The following is a 19662-nucleotide window of genomic DNA, read 5'->3' on the forward strand; positions in this document are numbered from 1 at the left end:
TTCTTGTGTTGACCCTGTGGACACGTGCAAAAAGTATGGTGAGGAAGGTGACCAGGGGGACGCAGTTATAAGAAGGGTTACAAAATCCTGAGCTAAGCCTCTGCCTTGCACAATCAGTGGTGGTGGAGCAGAGCCAGGATTGGCTCCTTGCTTTGGGGAAGATGTATGTTAGTGGACGTACACACGTAGCACCGTGGTGCCTGAGGTTTCAGCTGTACAGTATGTTCAAAACCAGACTTTTCCCCCCATACGATCCTGATAAGAGCTACTTCACTCTAAACAGATTGAAGTCAATGGGTGGAGTCAGTCTGCTTAGGACGGAAGTGGTCTTCATCTTTCTAGTTTGATTGTTTTTTTAATAGAGTACAGATTTTCTGTTTGCTCAACGTATACGTGATGTAATGTCATTTGCGACCAGAGACTACGATTGTGGGAATTCCTGTTGAGCCCTCACAGCTTGTGGCAAGCAGGTTCAGGGTGTGCACAGGGTGACTTTGTTTACCTTTTCCAGCCCAGCCAATGAATGCCCTGCACTTTTCCTAATCTTGCCTGTCTTAATAAACAGATGCTGTGCTTTTCGAAATGCTCCACTCACACTGTTTACAATCCAAGGTGTGGGGGGGGGGGTGGGAGAGAGATACTGAAGTTCCCGGGCGCTCATTTCCCCTGCCATCCTCCAAGGCAGGTCTTTGGACTGTGGCTATAGATTTCTACATATTAGAATGTACCTTTAAACTGTATTGGCATTTGATGAGCAATCGCGGTTATTTGGTGTCACTGATTTATGGGTGACATGTTAACTCTGGTCAATATCCATTGCCTACAGATCTCTTCCATCTGCTGTAAGTTGGCTGTGCTTTCTGTGCCATTCTCAAATTGTTAGGTTTGTACAGCAGTCCAGGAGTGTGAATCTGTAGCTGTCTTGACAAAGCTTGTAGTTAGAGTTCTTTGTAGCTTTAAAACTTGGATTTGTATAAGTCTGTAATGTGGCTAAGCTTTCCTCTATTATGTCACATAATAGTGGCTAATATTGGGTGCCCTAGACCAGGGGAAGTCAACCTGTGGTCCTCCAGATGTCCATGGACTACAGTTCCCATGAGCCCCTGCCAGCGGTTGCTGTCTGGGGCTCATGGGAATTGTAGTCCATGGACATCTGGAAGACCACAGGTTGACTACCCCTGCCCTAGACTATTATCTGTATTGGCCTCAAGTCTTCTGTGAGGATATTATTTTTTAGAAACATGACATTTAATTTGAAACATTATGTATCCCGTTTCAGAGCATTGCACTTTGGTATTTTTGGCATTTCTTTGTGATTTGTAGATTAGTCTCCTGTTGAGCAGACTTTGGCATCTACAGTACTGGGGTTCTTCTTCTTTTGAGAAACTGGGACTTTAACAGTGCAGAGTGCATTTCCTTTTCGTGAGAACAGTGAGGTAGTTTGGTTTAAATGCCATGGCACCTCAAAGATATTGAACGGACTGGTCAGCCAAATGACCTCTCCTGATGCTGTAGCCAGATGCATTCTTCAGCAGGTCAGTGTGGATTCTTTAGGGTGAGGGAAATATCTACAGAGAAGTTTTTAAGAGGGGGGGGGTCCGTGGGGCAATAGCAGGCAGAGGGTTTGTGGGAAATAATAAGGGAGTATAAATACAGTCCAGCACTATGAAAAACCTCTGGCAAGAAACTGTGTTGGCACTTTTAATGAGCTTTCAGAGCTCATAATACAGATTCTGTTTAACCCCCCATGGCTGGGTCTTTGGCCATCATGTGGTCTGGGATGAAGGTTTAGTCTTTCATCTTTTAATTACTTACCGAGTTTAAAATGTATGGTGTGTAGGAGTTTGGAGTCTTGCGGGGGTTTTTTGTGTTGTAAACAAGCACATTAAAAACCTGATTCCAAGTCAAGGGACAATGCGAAGTGGTAATAGATTACTATGATGGAAAGATTACTATGATGGAAAGACAAGATAATTCACAGTCTTTAAGGTGAGATAGTTAACGTTTTGGATATGCAGCATATTATATGCAGTTTGGTTTCTTCCATGCAACCGCCCAGAACCGTAGGGAAGGGTGGTATAAAAATCTAAATAAATAAGTGCAGTTTTCTACTGCTGACAAATGAAACAGGCTTGAAGAAATTGCAGGTGTGTTGACCAAGTGCCATATAGCTATCTGACAGAAACTTTTACCTTTAATAAAATTTTGTTGGTTTTTATGATAGCACTGGCTTCAAACTTTGTTCTGCTGCGTCAGGACAACACGGCTAGCCACCTGAATCTGCCTACACAACAGTTTTTGTAGGTAGATTCGGCCCAGATAAAGTGATTTGCCTGAAGTGGCGATAACTCTGTTTCTTTCTCCCAGAACATGCTGATTTCTTCCCTAAGGAAAGAGGAGATGCCGCTCTGTGATCGCTTTCATGTTGTTCAGAAAGGTAGCACCTTTCTAACAAGGAAGGGACGATATTCCGCTTCAACAGCTTTATGGTACAGGTGCCCCACCCCACCCCACCCCACTGAGGCCACTGAAAAGTATTTATGTTGGTGCTATGTATATATAGCCTTTATTCCTTGAGAGAACTTATTTCCTATGTTTGGACATAACAGCCATCAAGGCATCTTCGAGATAAAATAATAAAAAGACACAAAGCCAATAAAAACATAATCCGCCAATAAACCCAAGACGTTATGGTGAAGAAAACATAACTGCAGCTAAATCCCTCTTAAAGCATTTTAATTAGTGTTAAACGCATGAGAGAACATGACAAGGCTTGTCCGGATCGCAAATGGAAGTAGCAGAGCGTCAGTGTGTGGTAGAGTTGCTAGACTAGGGTATGGGAGATCCAGATTCTTGCTTATGAAGCTCACTGGGTGACCTTGTGCTGTTTGCCTTCTCTCAGCCTCAGGTGCCTGACAGGATCCTGTGAGGTGGGTAGGACCTCCCTTGATTTCCCTGGAAGAGGGACAGGATAAAAATGATCCTGGAAGGGCACGGTTGAAAACAACCAGATTTAACCATTAGATGAGACAAACGTGAATACTGATCCTGGGCAGATTTCCAGAGCTCTGATGCCACCACAGAGAAGGACATGTCTCTGCTAAATGCTTGGCTCACTTCCCAAAAACCGTGATGGTTTTAACTGATGGACTTGTTCAAGTGGAAAGTGGTGGTTCCTTAAACACTAGCACTTCTGAATCTTGAAACAAACTGCAAACCAGTGAAAATGTTCCTTAAAAACCCTCCCTTACCCCATATGTGCTTGTGTGTGTGTGTGTGTGTGTGGCATCTGCATGTCAGGATCCCCACAGCCTAGCAAGTACAACTGTGGCATAACAATGCTTCATGGGGCATTTAGACTGGTGCTAAAAACCTTTTTTGGCTTTATACTCACTGCATGACTGTTCCTTGGAAGCAGCAACTGAAGTTGCGAATTATCCACATTAACATTTCCTGGTGTCGAATCAAATGTATTTCAGCTCCATTGACATCTGTAAGTACTATGGGAAACCGGCAATTAAAACTGACCATGGAATGCTGAGGGTTTTTGATTTTCACTTTGGGACAGGGAGCTAAAATGCATTTCCTTGTTAAATGGGGAGGAAGTTGTTGAGGCAGGCCTCTTCTTCACTCCCTTGCACCAGTTGTGTCAAGGCCAAAAATAGGAGGAGAGGAACTATTTTTGGAGCGTTGTTTTGCAAAAAGTGGGGGTGGGGTCAGTAGAAGAGATCAACCCAGGAAGCGTTGCTGCTTTGTCCTTTCCCTTCCCTTGGGCTCCATTTCAGCAATTCTAATAACGTGATCAGACTACAGATGGGATTTCATAGTCAAGATTTATGCAAGATGTGAGGAAGTCTGAGAGGCACTTTATACATGTCTGAGTCGTGGTGGTGAAATAAGGACAAATGTTTCACCAGGCAGCAACCGTGATTGCTGGGCACTGCTATTTTTGAACTGAATGAGTGGGCTGCTCTCCAGAACACAGATCTCTGCTCAGTTGAAACACATCCATTGTTTTCTCGTCAGCATCTAGGCCATTTCTCAGAAAAACCCTACCTGCCATGGCCTCCCTGGCACCACGGAAGAACGTAGTGCTTTAGGAGGTAACATATTGTCATTTAGATGTTTAGACTCATATTTCCCCCCTGATGGCTTACATCATTCCCCAGTCCTCTGCTAATCCTCAAAATGAGGGTTAGAATGAGAAAGAATGACCCTGTGATCTTCCACAAGTTTTCTTAAGACAGGGTGCATTTTCCACTGAATGGCCTCCTCTGCTTTGTAGCTGGCTGAATTGCTTAAGGATTTGTGTACCACAGTGTGGGCCTGCAGTACAAGGGGGAATCAACTGAAATCGCTTCCCCTGGTCCTTAAAGTTTTAGATTGTTGTTGGACATGTGCTAGTGAATGCAATTGCCAGTATTGGTTGTTGCGGCTGCCATGTTTGTGGCCAAAGAGCACGCAAGAAGTGTGCTGCCACGAGTGGATGCCATGTCTGACCAACTCAGTCCTCCCATGCTTTTAGTGATTTGAGAGCTAGCATGCTGTAGTGGTTAAGAGTGGCAGCCTCTAATCTGGAGAACCAGGTTTGATTCCCCATTCCTCCTTCACATGCAGCCAGCAGGGTGACCTTGGGCCAGTCACAGTTCTCTCAGAGTTCATCTACTTCACAGGGTGTCTTGTTTTGGGGAGAGGAAGGCTAGGCAATTGTAAGCTGTTTTGACTCCTTCTGGTAGTAAAAGGTGGGGTACAAAAAGCCAACTGCTCTTCTCAGCTGTCCCAGGCTCTGTATGCATCCGAGTGAGGCGGACTAGCTGGCCAGAAGACTGACCGAGGGAGAATGCTTGAGAAGCTGGGCTGGAACTGTTGACTAAGCAGAGTGGCCAGGATTTTGTGCCAGTCATCTTTTGAGACCTCCCTGTTGAATTGCCATCTTTGCAGATGCTAGACAGAAACATGAGCAGTGATAGCAAACGGAACAGATGTTGTGTCTGCCACAGCTGTGCTTGCAGGGCCCTAGCAGTGCCTGCAATTTTACTCACGGGGAGCTCCCTTTGCCAGGGAACCCTCCTGAGGGGCATGCTGCAGCCGTCCAAATGACACTTACTGATACATGGTGAAGTGGTCTGCGATGGCTCCCTTTTCTTGCCAGCTGGAGTTCTGTGTTGCCAGGGAGAACCACTCGATATATGCTGGCATGTTTCAGAGAGATAAAGGCATAGCACCAAGTCAGCTCCCTGTGCACTTTCACCCCCAAGATTGCACTGAAATTCACCTTTGGACTTCTGCTTAAAAACTCTTTCAGTTTGCTACTGCAGTAAACTGAATTCATGGACTTATTTTTATAACCTGCTCTTTCTGAATGTTCCTCAAAGCATTCTGTTTTGATAGCCTCTAGCTAGTTCAGATTGGGGGAGGTCAGTTCTATAGAGGGGCAGCTCTTCTCTCAGTTTGCAGTAGTGAGGCTAGCCTTTCTTGATGGTCCATCAGAAACTCAACCATAGGCCTGGCGGGACAGCTCTGCCTTGCAGGCCCTGCGGAAATGGTTGGGGTCCCGCAGGGCCCTGATCTCTTGTGGCGGGGTGTTCCAGCAGGCCAAGTCCAAGGCTGAAAAGGCCCTGGTTGAGGCCAGTCTCATGTCCCTTGAGCTGGTTTTGGGCAGATGATCTTAATTACTTGTTTCCACTAAGTTTCCAGAACTGTCTTGAATAACTTGCTTTCAGCATGCCATGACTACCTCTTCTTCTTTTTTGCCCCTCCCTAGCATTCCCATGGTTTGGCATGGATATTGGTGGGACGCTCGTCAAACTGGTCTACTTTGAACCAAAAGACATTACGGCTGAAGAGGAACAGGAGGAAGTGGAAAACCTGAAAAGCATTAGGAAGTATTTGACTTCCAACACAGCCTATGGCAAAACTGGGATCCGAGATGTCCACCTTGAACTGAAAAACTTGACTATGTGTGGACGCAAAGGGAATCTTCACTTCATCCGTTTTCCAAGCTGTGCCATGCACAGGTTCATACAGATGGGCAGTGAAAAGAACTTCTCAAGCTTGCACACCACGCTTTGTGCCACAGGAGGTGGAGCGTACAAGTTTGAGGAAGATTTTCTTACGGTATGTAGGAATTTCATATGTTTTTGATTAAGAAGTATCCGCCTGCCTCCCCCGCTCGGGCAATAGTAGTACCAAATCAAATACAGGAGAGTGTTTTTTTCCGCCAAACTTAAGTCTTTTTGTCACTTCTGGCCTGCTTTTAAGCTTAGGCAATTGTTGATTATAAGGGCCCACCAGAAACACCTTTTTCTCTTGGGCGAAGGGGTTGGTGGGCTTGCCATTCCAACATACTGGGGGGGGGGGGACCTTTTACAAGACTATGAATTTTAAGTTTAAATATCTATCAGGCTGAATGTGATCCTTGGGCTTAGTGCTTTTCTGCAAGTTTCATGATACTGGGCTCCAAACTGGCTCCAATGATGGTTGAAGGTCACCTCTTATTGCGATATCAATTCTGTTCCTGGATTTTGTCAAGAAATGGCCTTGCTGAATCTGCAATCAACCAAATATGATTTCTTTTTCTTTCCCTGGAAAAAGGTTGAACTTGATAGCAATTAATGATGTCACGCATGACATTGGTTCAGTTACCAGGCTCCCCCTAAACCCTTCGGGATACTCTTCCCACATTTTTCAGTCTCTGGCCCCCCTCAAAGGTGTCAGGCCTCCCCCCCCCCCCAAAAAAAAAAGTCATATAACCCTTGTTGAGAATGGCTGATCTAGAAGTTCAGGCTTAGCTCTAGAGTGGTATAGCCGTGGGCTCAAGGACTTCTGCCTGCAGAGCTTTCTCCCCTCCCACTCCCACTGCAGCCCCAAATGTCCCCTGAAACAGGGCTCCTTGAGGACAGGGGAGTTCAGGAACAACATCTGGGCTACAGCCAAAGGGAAGAGGTAAGAAAATTTCACCCCATGATTAGAAGTCCTTGTACTTGCAGAAATGCTGCTCAGGATCTCAGATCCAAGAATTTCCCTTATTATGCCTTTTGGTTGCAGATTTATATGCATGAATGCAACCATGGGAAAGTAGGAGCAGGCAGTTGAGGTATGTAAGGGCAGAACACATCCCCAGACCTATAGATTATTAAAGGCCTCTTTTCTGGGGAGGTATTGGGCAGAGGTGATACTGCCTGCCTTTCCCACCGGTCTTCCTATTTGGAAGTTTTGCAGAATTCTGAACTGGGCCACTGTGTTAAATAACTAGTGTTTGCAAACAGCTCGACCGTTTATGAGAACCGGCAGGTTTTTTTACACTGCTGCCTGATGGCTGTATCTCCTGTAAAAGGAATCTTATCATCGGCGAGCCTCCATCGGCGAGCCTTTTATTCTTTGGGGATTGACATAAATTGTCCCCAGGCCGTATTTCAGCCCGAGGCCATTCATAAATTTTTAATTCAGCTGTGAAGTTCTGCCTCGAGTTTATAGGAGGGTAATTGAATGATGTCCTATTAGCAAGGCTCCGACTTTGTAGTTGTGCTTAAACCTAGAGTGAGCTGTTCATTTAAAAGGAATCCAGAGGGGGTTCCCATGGTATGGGCAAGCACCGTTTTTGCTTCTAGTCAAAGCAACTTTTGGGTAAGTTTTTGAAACCATTAGAAACCCAGTTTGCAAGAGGCAAAAGCAAGTTGGGTGCACACCGCCGGATCAGCGGGTTCCCATCTTGTATACATGCCTCTCTTGGAGCGAGATCTCTTCCGTGAGGCCCAAAGCTTCAGTGGGTAGCATGTGGTGAATCTGGGCTTGTTGACAACCAAAGCCTGTTTAAAAATTACTTCAGCTGTGACCCATTGTGTAAGCCCAACAGTACAAAGTACTTGAGAGAAACCTTTCGACCCTTCCATCAGTTTTGATGGTGCATCAGAAGGTGTTCACTTATTAACTTCTCTTGGCAGATTGCTGACTTGCAACTTCATAAGCTGGATGAATTGGACTGCTTGATCCAGGGCCTGCTTTACGTGGACTCCGTGGGATTCAACGGCCAGCCAGAGTGCTATTACTTCGAAAATCCCGCAGATCCTGAACGGTGCCAGAAGAAACCTTACTGCCTTGATAACCCATATCCTATGTTGCTGGTTAACATAGGCTCCGGAGTCAGCATTTTAGCAGTGTATTCCAAGGATAACTACAAGAGAGTGACGGGGACCAGGTGAATACATTGTCTGAGGAGGTCAACTCTGTCTGAGGAGAGCCAGCGTGGTGTAGCGGTTAAGAACGGCAGACTCTAATTTGGCGAGTCGGGTTTGATTCCCCACTCCTCCCCATGTAGCCAGCTGGGTGACCTTAGACTAGTCATGGTTTTCTTCAGACTGTTCTGCTATAGGTCTCTCTTAGCCCCCACCTACCTCACAGGGTGTCTGTTGTGGGGGGAAGAAGGGAAAGGTGTTTGTAAGCCGCTTCGGAGCTCCTCTTTGGGTAGTGACAAACAAGGCATAAAAAAACACTTTGTCTTTTCTTTTTTCCCCTGAAATGGAATGTCAGTTTATCTAGATGAGATGTTTCAAGTCGGTCATGGAGGTGAGGGATATTGAAACATAAATGCTTTTCTTGCTCCTTCCTACCGACATATGTGAAGCTATAAAAAGGAGGCCCTGAAATAAGGGATAAAAAGCATGTCTTTCCACTTACTGAAGAAGCTTCTTCCAGCCCGAGGAAATGCCTTATCTGGCAAGAAGAAGAGGAAGTCTCCTTCTCCTCAAAGAGGGCATCCGACTTGGCTTAGAGGGGTGGCTGAGCCAGGATTTCATCCAAAGTCTGTTTTCAGCAGTATTGAGCATCATAGGCGTGGTGGTGGATGGGTCCTAGGGAGCAGAGAAGCTTTGTGGCCAGCAGGTAAAACAGAAGTCTCTTTCATTTCATGCCTCAAAGTTCAGTCAACAAAGCTAGGTAGAGTTGTTGTTTTTAAAAAAACCCTCTGCAGTTACAAAATGAAGACTGCCTCTGTGTGTGCTTAGCAGTGTCAGCAACTCTTGCTGCTTCACCTTATTTTTATGATCTGAAATACATCTAGAACCCTCTCATCAAAAACTTACAAGCATGTCTGCGCAAGCCAAGGAAGTGTTTGTTTTTTTTTAACCAGTAAAAAACCTTTATTAGTTTTCAGTACCCAAAAGGGAAAGGCGCCAAACAACCAGGAACTGTCCCACGGATTACCTTTTGTCTTAATGGCTTGTGAAACCGGTTTAGAAGATGGGTATAAGTACTAGTATGTAAAGTAGCACAGGAAGAGCAAACCGAATCTCCTGCAGGTTCTGTTGGCCTTGGAGCCCCTGCCCCTCCTCCTTGAATTATGTTATTTCAGCATCCTTGGACATACCCCTTCTGCAAAGCAGCAAATAAGTACTTCTGAGCATGCACTGAGCATTTCCCTCTTCCAAACTGATCAACCTCAGCCTTTGTCATTGCACTTTTAGAATTAAGGAACAGGCTTTCCTCCAAAACAGAGGCCAGCTCGTTCCACACTTGCTTGAATCCGGAAGCCCTCTTTTTTAGGAACAAGCATTGCTTCTGCCTCCTTTGAATCCATTTTGGCAGCACAATTCCAAAAAGGAATTTAAAGAAACTTGATGCTTATAGCGAATGGTGGTGTTTGGGGTCCTAACACTATTGACCCACCTGGCAGCACCTCCTTCGGTTTCAGCAAGCTGATGATCAGTTGATTCCTCTTCCAGTTCTTTCTTGCCTAGATGTGTCCTTTTAGCAAACAAGCTGGTGAATGTTTGTTTGCTGTTGGCTACGGAGAGTTGGACAGCAAAACAGGCGAGGATTTAACCTGTTGCGTACTATATGCCTGCACCAGGGGTAGTCAGACTGCGGCCCTCCAGATGTCCATGGACTACAATTTCCATGAGCCCCTTGAGCTCCCATGAGCGTTCGCTGGCAGGGGCTCATGGGAATTGTAGTCCATGGACATCTGGAGGGCTGCAGTTTGACTATCCCTGGCTACACATTAAGAGAATTAAGAAGGATCAGACAGGCTGAATCCATGTGCATTAAGCGTTCATAGAGGAATTTCTCAGAAGGCAGTATTAGTGGTAAAATTAATTTTATTGTTAGTAGGACATCTCTTCAGGATAGCTTCAGTAGCAAATTTTCTGATCACAGCAGCTATTATCAAAATCTCTTCCCCCCCCCCCAGCTTATCCATACATAGTGGAGTTATGGTCTGGAGGAAGATATTAGAGGCTTGCATAGAGAATAAGTTTGTAGGAACTTGGACAATGTGGTGGCTGAAATGGTTCTTCTCCTTCTCCAGTCTTGGTGGTGGTACATTCCTGGGACTGTGTTGTTTGCTGACCGGCTGTGAGACCTTCGAAGAAGCTCTAGAAATGGCAGCCAAAGGAGACAGCACCAACGTTGATAAACTGGTGAAAGACATTTATGGAGGAGACTATGAACGGTTTGGCCTCCAAGGGTCTGCTGTAGCATCAAGGTACATATCAGTGGGTCATGTGGAGGTTATGTGCATGTTGCTATATACGGATAGGCTTTGCACTATGGTACTCATCTAATCCCACTGTTCACCTTGGATCCTGCTGCCCATTATGGGTAACTATACTGAAGCCGTGTTAATCTTATGCAGTGAAAGCAGTGCTGCCCCCTATGGTGCCTTCAGGACTAACAAATGCGTTGTGGCTTGAGATGTACGGTTGAATGTAGTTGGGTGCACAAGAGAGAAAATACACTAAATCAATGCCTGTTGAAAGAGAGAACCAAGGAAATATCAGACGATGGGCAAATATTCTGAAAGCAGAAATGCTACAAGCCAGCATGGTGTAGTGGTTAAGAGCAACGGCTTCTAATCTGGTGAGCCGGTTTGATTCTCCATTCTTCCACATGCAGCCAGTGGGTGACCTTGGGCTCCTCACAGCCCTGATAGTGCTGTTGCGACCTAGCAACCCTGTCAACGTTCCCTAAGCCTCACTTGTCTGTTGTGGGAAGAGGAAGGGAAGGCGAATGTAAGCCACTTTGAGACTCCTTTGGGTAGAGAAAAGAGGCTTATAAGAACCAACTCTTCTTCAGGCAGTGAAAAGCAGGGTATAACAACCACCTTTTCTACAAGTGAATTGGTCAATCCCAACCACTTTACATGTGTTGTCATAATTGATTGCAAGTCCAACTTTATGGGTTTATCAAAAGCTATGCCCACAACAGGAAACATGGTTGGCGACTTGTTGTTTGCTCACGGGCAAATATTCTCAATGCAACAAAGACAAAGCTTTCAACTTAAAATATAACCACGCTATTTAAGAAAGGAATCCTACCTCCATGTGGGTAAGCAGCACTTACTGGTTTGCTAAATTTATGTGCTCATCTTTTACCCTGCATCCCTTAGTGATATATGTCCCAGACTAACTATTTAAAAAATATGTATCTTGAAACATTGGCCTTTATGAAAAATGTAAGAAAGATGACATCCCCTAGTTCTGTCCTGCAGCTTTGGCCACATGATGAGCAAAGAGAAGCGGGACTCCATCAGTAAAGAGGACCTGGCACGAGCCACTTTGGTCACCATCACCAACAACATCGGCTCTATCGCTCGGATGTGTGCGCTGAACGAGGTAAGGGTATGCGTGTGTTGGTAAGCTTTGAAAGCTGTTGTGATTTCAGAAGTTCTTGCATCTATGGCTTACATGTTTGATCCCTGTAGACTATGGATTCCCAACCAGGACCCCATGGGACATGGGACCTCCCCCCCCCTCCCGGGGCTCCCCGGCCTTCTTCTGTACCTCGCCTTAATGGACTTAGCCACACTCCAGCCTGGAACTCCTCAAAATCTGAAAAATGTTTCAGGGGTATTAATGGTCAAAAGGTGTTCAGGACCTTTTGCAGTAGCTCACCTGGCTATCAAATGATGCTTTGGCCACAGGCTTTTCTTTGAATGATGGCAGATTATTTTGAGTTACTCTTTCCCACTTTTCTTGCTACTTTCTTCCTCTGAACACCCCAAACAGCAACACCTTGGGGCCAAAGACCCTAATGCAGGGGTAGTCAAACTGCAGCCCTCCAGATGTCCATGGACTACAGTTCCCATGAGCCCCTGCCAGCAAACGCCAGCTGGGCTCATGGGAATTGTAGTCCATGGATATCTGGAGGGCTGCAGTTTGATTACCCCTGAATATTTGGTGGAAACCATAAGATCTCATTCCAGCTTGCTGAGTTTGGTGGAAAGGGCGAGACAAAAATGTAACCATTTTCTTTTAAAAATCAGTTTGAACCGCTTTTTCTGTATTGCGGCCTAACTTGTTTCCGTGCTTTTGTGATCGAGACGGTCTTGAAACGCTCATCAGCAAATGTCTTTGACTAGGCTGGAGGTCTCTGTAGTCTCTGGTCGCCCTTCTCTTTGCTTTCAGCTTCTTTACAGTGTTGCCTTGTGGCATGGAGGTCAAGCAGCATTGTACAGGGCTATCAAAGCAGAGAGAGCTAACCACTGCGAGCAGCAAAGCTTTGGCCTGAACACAAGGGGATCGGCATGTGCCAATACCACCAAGTCACAGCTGACTTACATTGACTGAAGCAAGGGCTTTCAAGGCACGTGTGATGGTGTACCATTGCCTTTTTCTGCGGAGTCTTTGTCAGTGGTCCCCCATCCTTGCTGAGCTTCCAAGGTTATGCTTTACAGGGCTGCCTTCCTCCCCTGTAATGATAGCATGACAATATTTTGGAAAGGGGATGACTTTTTTATTGCTTGATGTGAAAGGCTAGTGAGAACATGCATTAGTAGGGTTTTCAGTATAGTGGCAGTAGCAACACCTGTTATTACCCAGAGAGCCAGCTTGGTGTAGTGGTTAAGAGAGGCGGCCTGTAATCTGGAGAACTGAGTTTGATTCCCTGCTCCTCCTCCATGTGCAGCAAGTTGGGTGACTTGGGCTAGTCACTATTCTCTCAGAGTTCTATCAGCCTCACTTGTCTCACAGGGTGTCTGTTGTGAGGAGAGGAAGGGAAAGGTGTTTGGAAGCTAGTAAAAAGCGCAGTACAAAAAAACAGCTGCTCTTCTTTTGCCGGTAGAAATGGGCTGTGGTGTTGTGGGGAATATTTACACTCGATTGCAGGGGTCCAGCCACAATTGGTTGTTTACAGTCCATACAGTCTGTTTCACACGGTGGTTGTAAAAAATAAATGCTGAAATAATTGTGTTTAAGCACTTGGAAAAGTGCCACATCAATCCTAAATTTAAGGTATTCTCTGATTTTTCTAGAAATATGCTTGTGTTGTCCAGAAAAGTAGAATTCAAAGGTGCCTGCTTAAAATTAGCCCTTATCATATTGGCACTTGGAGATCTCTGGACCAAAATAACTTGCAGATTTATTTATTTTTTATAAAGAGAGTTGGTGCTTTACGTAGTCACCAACCTCAAGGGTGATAATTAGACTGCCAGCTTTGAGTCTCAAATTGCAGAACATAGCTCTTACGGCTATAAATAATGTGATCTTGAACACTTTTGAATCACATTGTTTCTAAAGTGGTTCAGGCATGCTAAAACACTGATGGGTGTCAGCCAAACACTTTCGCCTAATTCTACATCTCTGGAAGCATAAAAGCATAACAAGGATGTCCTCTTCTTGGTCTATGTCATAAAAAGTGGACCACAGACGACTCTGAAACGCCTGAGGTTTGGTGCCTTTTCTGTACAGAGCTTCTCGGCAGAAATACAAACTGCCAAAAGTACTTGGTATGAATCTGGAGAATAGGCCTCTTTGCTTCCTCAGTGTCAAAGCTCCTGAGCATGCCTGAAGCATCCTTTCAAGGGCATCTTCATCACACACAGAAAGCTGGTCCTGATGTTGTGTTGAAGAGTGTAATTTATACTTGAGAAGAAGCCTGGAGGTGCAGATCAGAGATGCACAGGGTTGGACTTAATACAGGTGCATTTGGAGACAAGTGCTTGTATCAGCGTTACTCCAGAGTACTGGTATGGTGAAATGTAATGGCTTGTAGTGACGTGTAAAAACAGCCACTTGATTGCCAGTGGCAAGGCAGAAGCTTTTTTTAACTGGGCAGAACTGCTTCTGTAAATCTGAAGACCTGTAGCCAAGGCGTGTGCATGCTTTCTGGGAAGCAGTTCCACTTACCTATTTTTATTTTACTTCTATTTCGACTTTTATTCTGCCCTTTCTCAAAAAGACTCGGGGCAGATTCCAGTGTGAAACACATAAACTGCCTAAAAAAATACAAATAAAATGTAAACTTGATTAAATGCTGTTTAAAACATTTCAGAATCATGCCGATACTGTTGCCCTTTATAACAGTCTTTTACGGGAAGGGGGGTCCACTTAATGTGACCCTCATTGAGGAATATAGCCTGGTGGCTACAGGTGGAGGAGTCGGCGGCTGTAGGCCTCAGCCATATAGGCCTGGCGGAAGAGCACTGCTTTACAGGTCCTGCGGAACTGTCTAAGGCAGGGGTAGTCAAACTGTGGCCCTCCTGCGTTTGCTGGCAGGGGCTCATGGGAATTGTAGTCCATTGACATCTGGAGGGCTACAATTTGACTACCCCTGGGTCCTGCGGGGCTCTGATCTCTTGTGGCAGAGTATGCCACCGCGCCGGAGCTGGGGCCAAGCAAACCCTGGTTCTGGTTGAGGCCAATTCGACCCCCCTATTTGACTTAGTTCAGAGGATGTTGCAAAACATACCCCACACCATGTTTACAAGAAGCTGTGCATTTTTTCCTCACTGTTTGGTTGTAGTGATGTGCTGTGATTGACACAGTGGCCAGTAAGACTAAATGCAGGGGACTTCCTACAAGGTGGTTGTCATCAGGGCTGCTTTGCTTTTTTTTCCTTAGAAAACTCCCCAAGTGCTGTTATTCTTGCTTGTAAAAATGAATATAATGACACTTCCCACAACACAGCACTGCAGCAGTGGCAGAAAGGAGCTTCTTCATAATATCACCCGCAAAATGGCTTTCTGGTTGTAGGTATTATCCTTTTGAAATAAGGTTATGTAGTTTCCTGGTCAATGTTTTCAGGTTGTGCAGTAGAATGACCTCTCAAAATTCAGTAGAAGTTGTGATTTGAAAATGACATGTCATTGAAAGTATCCCCCCCCTTGTTTCCCTTAAATTTTGCAGAACATTGACAGGGTGGTGTTTGTTGGGAACTTTCTGAGAATCAACATGGTCTCCATGAAGGTACTGGCCTACGCCATGGATTACTGGTCAAAGGGACAACTCAAAGCTCTCTTTTTGGAACATGAGGTAAATGCTGTTAGAAAAGCAGACATAACACTCATTAATCGTCTTGGCTATCTTACTTATATGGGCTCATTCCAAACAAAACGTCTATTGCAAATAAAACCATTTTCTTGAAGGACATAGGATGATTGCAGGGCTTATTATGGAAAAGCTTTAAGAAAATTGAAAACTGCATTGGTGAGAAAAAGGCCCGGAAAGTTGTGCAATGGAATTTTTCTGTCTCAACAATGTGCATGGAGAAATGCAAAAAGCAGACAAGAATCATCTTTTTATATTATATTTTATAATATTCATTGTAGCCTATTAAGCCTTTGTTCGGAACACCGTGTGATTCTATTCTTTGAGGCAGCAAGGGCTTTACTATGGGAATTTGATTGGGATCCCCCCCCCCCCCCATCCACCCTATGGCCCTGATCCTCTCCCCTTCAGACTCCTTTTTATTTCTAAAACTCAAACCACATTTAAAAGTGCTTTGACCCATGAGGTCCCTTCCAACTCTATTATTTTATTTTTCTATGATTCTAAAAGAAACACAATTGGAGTCCTACGAGGAAGCCAAAACTGCTCTTTTGATGTGGTGTAAACCAAAGAGTGCAGAATTCTTTGGGGAAGGGTTAGATAGATGGAAACACTGCTGAGAAGTATATAGACCTAGATGGAAGATATGTCTAAAAACAATAGCTTCACATTTTTACATTTCTGCTTAATAAACGTCCGTATGATTGTGGGACAATACTTTTGATTTATCCTCGTATGCATTTCCACAAAGGCCTCTGAGGCTTTCATTTAACACCTTCAGAACAGAGAATTAAATGTACGGCTTAATGTAAAAGCTCCCTTAGTGTATGTTTCCATATCCTACTGGCTCACTAGATAGGTTCTTGGCACTTGTAGTGAATTTTTGGTGGCCTTGGTCTACCTCCTTCGATTGAGGGACAGGTAGAATGCATGTAACTTTCTCTGCAATAAACATGAAATACTTGCCTATGAAATACAGGCAAGCATATTCACATGATAATAATTCACTTCTCAATACAGGCTTAGTACGATGACACCTATGAATGTGAGCAAAATGACATTTTGGATTCTGTGTCTCCTTCTCAGTTTACTTATAGGACAAGTGAAGTGTTGAATCTTAAATTGGGCAAACTAGAGTTCATGATATTCTCAGGGTAGCAGGTGTCTTCTCCTCCTCCCTTTGCATGGTGAGCCAAGATGGAAGACTCCCTGGTTTATTCCTCTCCTGTCTTCCTGTGTTGCCCCACATTGGGGACTGCTGGCTGCAGAGAAAATTTCACTAGCTTAAAAGCTCCAGAGAGGGGCCTTTTGCCTGGCAGGAACCAGGCATGTGCTGGTTTTCCCGCCAGTGACCTCACACGTATGGAAAGCGGGATGCTTTCGTTTCATTTTCGCCTCCACAAGAGGAAGATGTGCTACTAATATTTCGGCTTCTAGTGCATAGTTGTGGCCCACCTGGCTGCATTTATTCTAGCCTCGGTTCCTCTTCGACAGCTGAAGTTTTGAAGATGGGATTTCTCTCCTCTACAGCTTACAGGGCTGCAATCCTTCTCATGAGTGTTGCCCTTGGGATTCTAAACCATGGGCTTTTCATCGCTGAGAATTCCGCCTTGTGGAAAAAGAAGCTCCACATTTCACTTTGAAGACAGCTGTGAGAGTAAAGCAGGAAGGTTCACTATGCTTCAGTTCACACATCAGCAGCATGATCCTAAGAACACATTCCTTAGGATTAGCCCCCTCTGCCTTGAGTAGGATTTGAGTAGAGCTGCTTAATATTCCACTGTAAGGATGTTGATGTTCTCAGATTGTAGGATTTGGGAAAGCTACGCAATTGCCCTTTCTTGTTTGTTTGTCAAATGCATTGTCTTCTTACAACGTGACTGACTTGTTTCTTACTTTGAAGGGTTATTTTGGTGCTGTTGGGGCCTTGCTAGAACTGCTGAAAATGACAGATGATCAGTGATGGACCCCCCCGAGCTTGAAACCTGTGAAACTGCTGCAAGAGTGAAAGCTACTAGGAGGACGGGAGACAAGCCATGACGGAAGTTCTGCCTGCTGGATTTGTAAATAATAATTTAAACTCCTTGTAGCCGATCTTTTAACTTTAGGGTTGGAAGCTAACTTGAGAATTGATACTAAGAAACTTTTTAAAAAAGGCATTTTTATCTGTATACACTTTTTTTTTTAAAGAAAAAAATGTGCAATGTGGCCAAACTGGCAGATTTTATGGAGTGTGTTAAAAAAAAAAAAAAACATGGGTACTGTATGGTGGGGAGAAGACCTGACATGAGACACTGGTTTTATTTTATGTTTTGTTCTTCTGGGGTTTACTGATCTAGTGCAGTAATTCTTCATTTAGTAATTACTCTAGGAGAATTTTTAAAAACGGAAAATCTTTTTCATGACGTTTCATGATTTGCTGTTGGTTTCAAATGAAACTGCAAAGCTGGCATTTAGTGTGAGCACTAAAGTACTTTAATCTCCGTTGCCTTCGTTTCCCTTAGAGACTCTTCCTCTGTTTTCCCCTTCCCACTGAAACAACGTTTAAAGTTTGTCTTTGGCTGCTCACGTTTGCAATAACAAGAAGTGCCATGAGAGGTGCCATCCGAGGGAGAAAAAACCTCGTGCTTTCCTGAGCCGCCCCCCTCCCCCCAATCCCCTCTTGGAAACGCTTGTGTTGGGTTAGCCATTCCTTGCAGCATCTGAAAATCCTCCCAGTATTGTGAGGTGGAAATAATTATTTGGGTGGAAGGGGAAGCCCAGTTCTGGAAGCAGTAGACTAGCTTCTAGACTGTTAACCTTTCAGGCTGCAGGTGGGGCATTCACCTGATCAAATACTCCCCAATGCAAAATAAATAAAGGCCGTTCTTCTTTACATGTGTTCTTTTTTCTGGGAATGTGTTGTGTTCTGTGTAAATGTGGAGACACTCCCACCTGTATGCTGAAGCGCTACATCAGGGGTAGTCAAACTGCGGCCCTCCAGATGTCCATGCACTACAATTCCCAGGAGCCCCTTGCCAGCAAATGCTGGCAGGGGGCTCCTGGGAATTGTAGTCCATGGGCATCTGGAGGGCCGCAGTTTGATTACCCCTGCGCTACATAGTAGAGGGAGGGCTGGCATCTGACCTCCGTGATGTGAAGAAGGAAGACTTGTACGCTACACCCCCTGCAAATGAAATGTCGCAAAGCTGCAGATGGTGATATGATAATGTTAGGTAAGGTGATAAGTTTTCCCATGATGGGGGTTCACACCTGTTCATTCAAAAACGTTCTTGTTGGTGTTCACGAGGGGCTGCATAATAAAATTAATAATTTGTTCTCAACTCCCAAATGGATATGTGTTGTGGATGATTAAATCTAGAACACTGGGGACTGCAAAGAGCAGCTTAGTTCTACCGAGTCATCCTCTGTTTTGCAGACTGGTGTTGGGAAGGCTCCACGAGTGGCCCAAGGCCCTACGGGGTCTGTCAGATGGGCAGCGCAAGTTTTAGGAAGCAAAAGTTCTCTCTGCATTGTTCTGTCCTTTTTTTTGAACACAGTACTTTGATTTCTCTCTCTTCGGAATCTTTAAGAAACAGATACTAACTGAAGTGTTCCCCTGACCTGGTTGAAATAGAAGCCCATTGCTGTTGTGATGGTTTGCATCCTCAGTCTTCTTTTTCTACATCTGCGGTAGGCAATCTATAAGAATTACTCTTTATTTACATTTATTATAGGATAGGAGCTGGGGACATTTTTAAAAGGAGCACAGAAGGCAACAGGGAAGGAAAAACTAGAAATATTTGGTGATGTCTCTACCTTTCTTTGGGAACAGAGGTGCATCAACCGCAGCGGGTCCTTCAAGAAAAACACAAAGTAGGAAACCCAAAAAAAACCAAACACCTCTTCACAAAGAAGGAAGGCCAAGTGTATTTATGACTTAAGTACTGCAAATAATATATTTTTAAAAATACACTTGTTCTGTGTAAAATGGTGCTGACCTGCAAGACCTCCCTGTTGCACTTGAAAAGAAAGGCAGTTTCCCAGCTCCTTGGGTTTTTGAAAGCCCTTCCAAAAAGTGACAGTGGAGCTTAAGCCCTAGACACCAGGGGGTATTCTGCATCCCCCAATAAAAATCGTTTTAAATTGCAGCCCCATTTACACAGTTGTTTTTTGAAACATTTGTGATTATGCATTCTGCAGGAAATTTTTGAATACAACATCCCAGTTCTATATCACAAAAAATCTAAGTTGTCATATCTGCCTAGCCCCTCCCAATGGGTCTTCCAGAGTCCCCTATGGTTTTCAATGGGCATTCTTGTAATTCAAGACATGGGCACCTCGTGAGTAAGGCAGCGTTCTTGATCAGTGAAAGCAAAAACATTTCCCCCCCTATGGCAGGCAGGAGGTCTCAGGAAATTTG

General features: G+C 44.6%; 1 protein-coding gene across 2 annotated transcripts in view; it reads left to right on the top strand.

Moving 5' to 3' along the window:
* Positions 1-18591, top strand: part of PANK1 (pantothenate kinase 1) — a 30570-nt gene extending 11979 nt beyond the window's left edge. For both annotated transcript variants that reach the window (XM_077350328.1, XM_077350329.1), the window contains exons 2-7: positions 5765-6117; positions 7944-8197; positions 10304-10480; positions 11486-11609; positions 15120-15245; positions 17164-18591. In XM_077350328.1, the coding sequence (XP_077206443.1) occupies positions 5765-6117; positions 7944-8197; positions 10304-10480; positions 11486-11609; positions 15120-15245; positions 17164-17223 (1094 nt within the window). In that variant the 3' untranslated portion in view covers positions 17224-18591. The remainder of the gene's footprint in view (positions 1-5764; positions 6118-7943; positions 8198-10303; positions 10481-11485; positions 11610-15119; positions 15246-17163) is intronic.
* The last annotated feature ends 1071 nt before the right edge of the window (positions 18592-19662 follow it).

The sequence above is a fragment of the Paroedura picta genome, chromosome 8, assembly GCF_049243985.1.
Source record: "Paroedura picta isolate Pp20150507F chromosome 8, Ppicta_v3.0, whole genome shotgun sequence".
NCBI lineage: Eukaryota > Metazoa > Chordata > Lepidosauria > Squamata > Gekkonidae > Paroedura > Paroedura picta.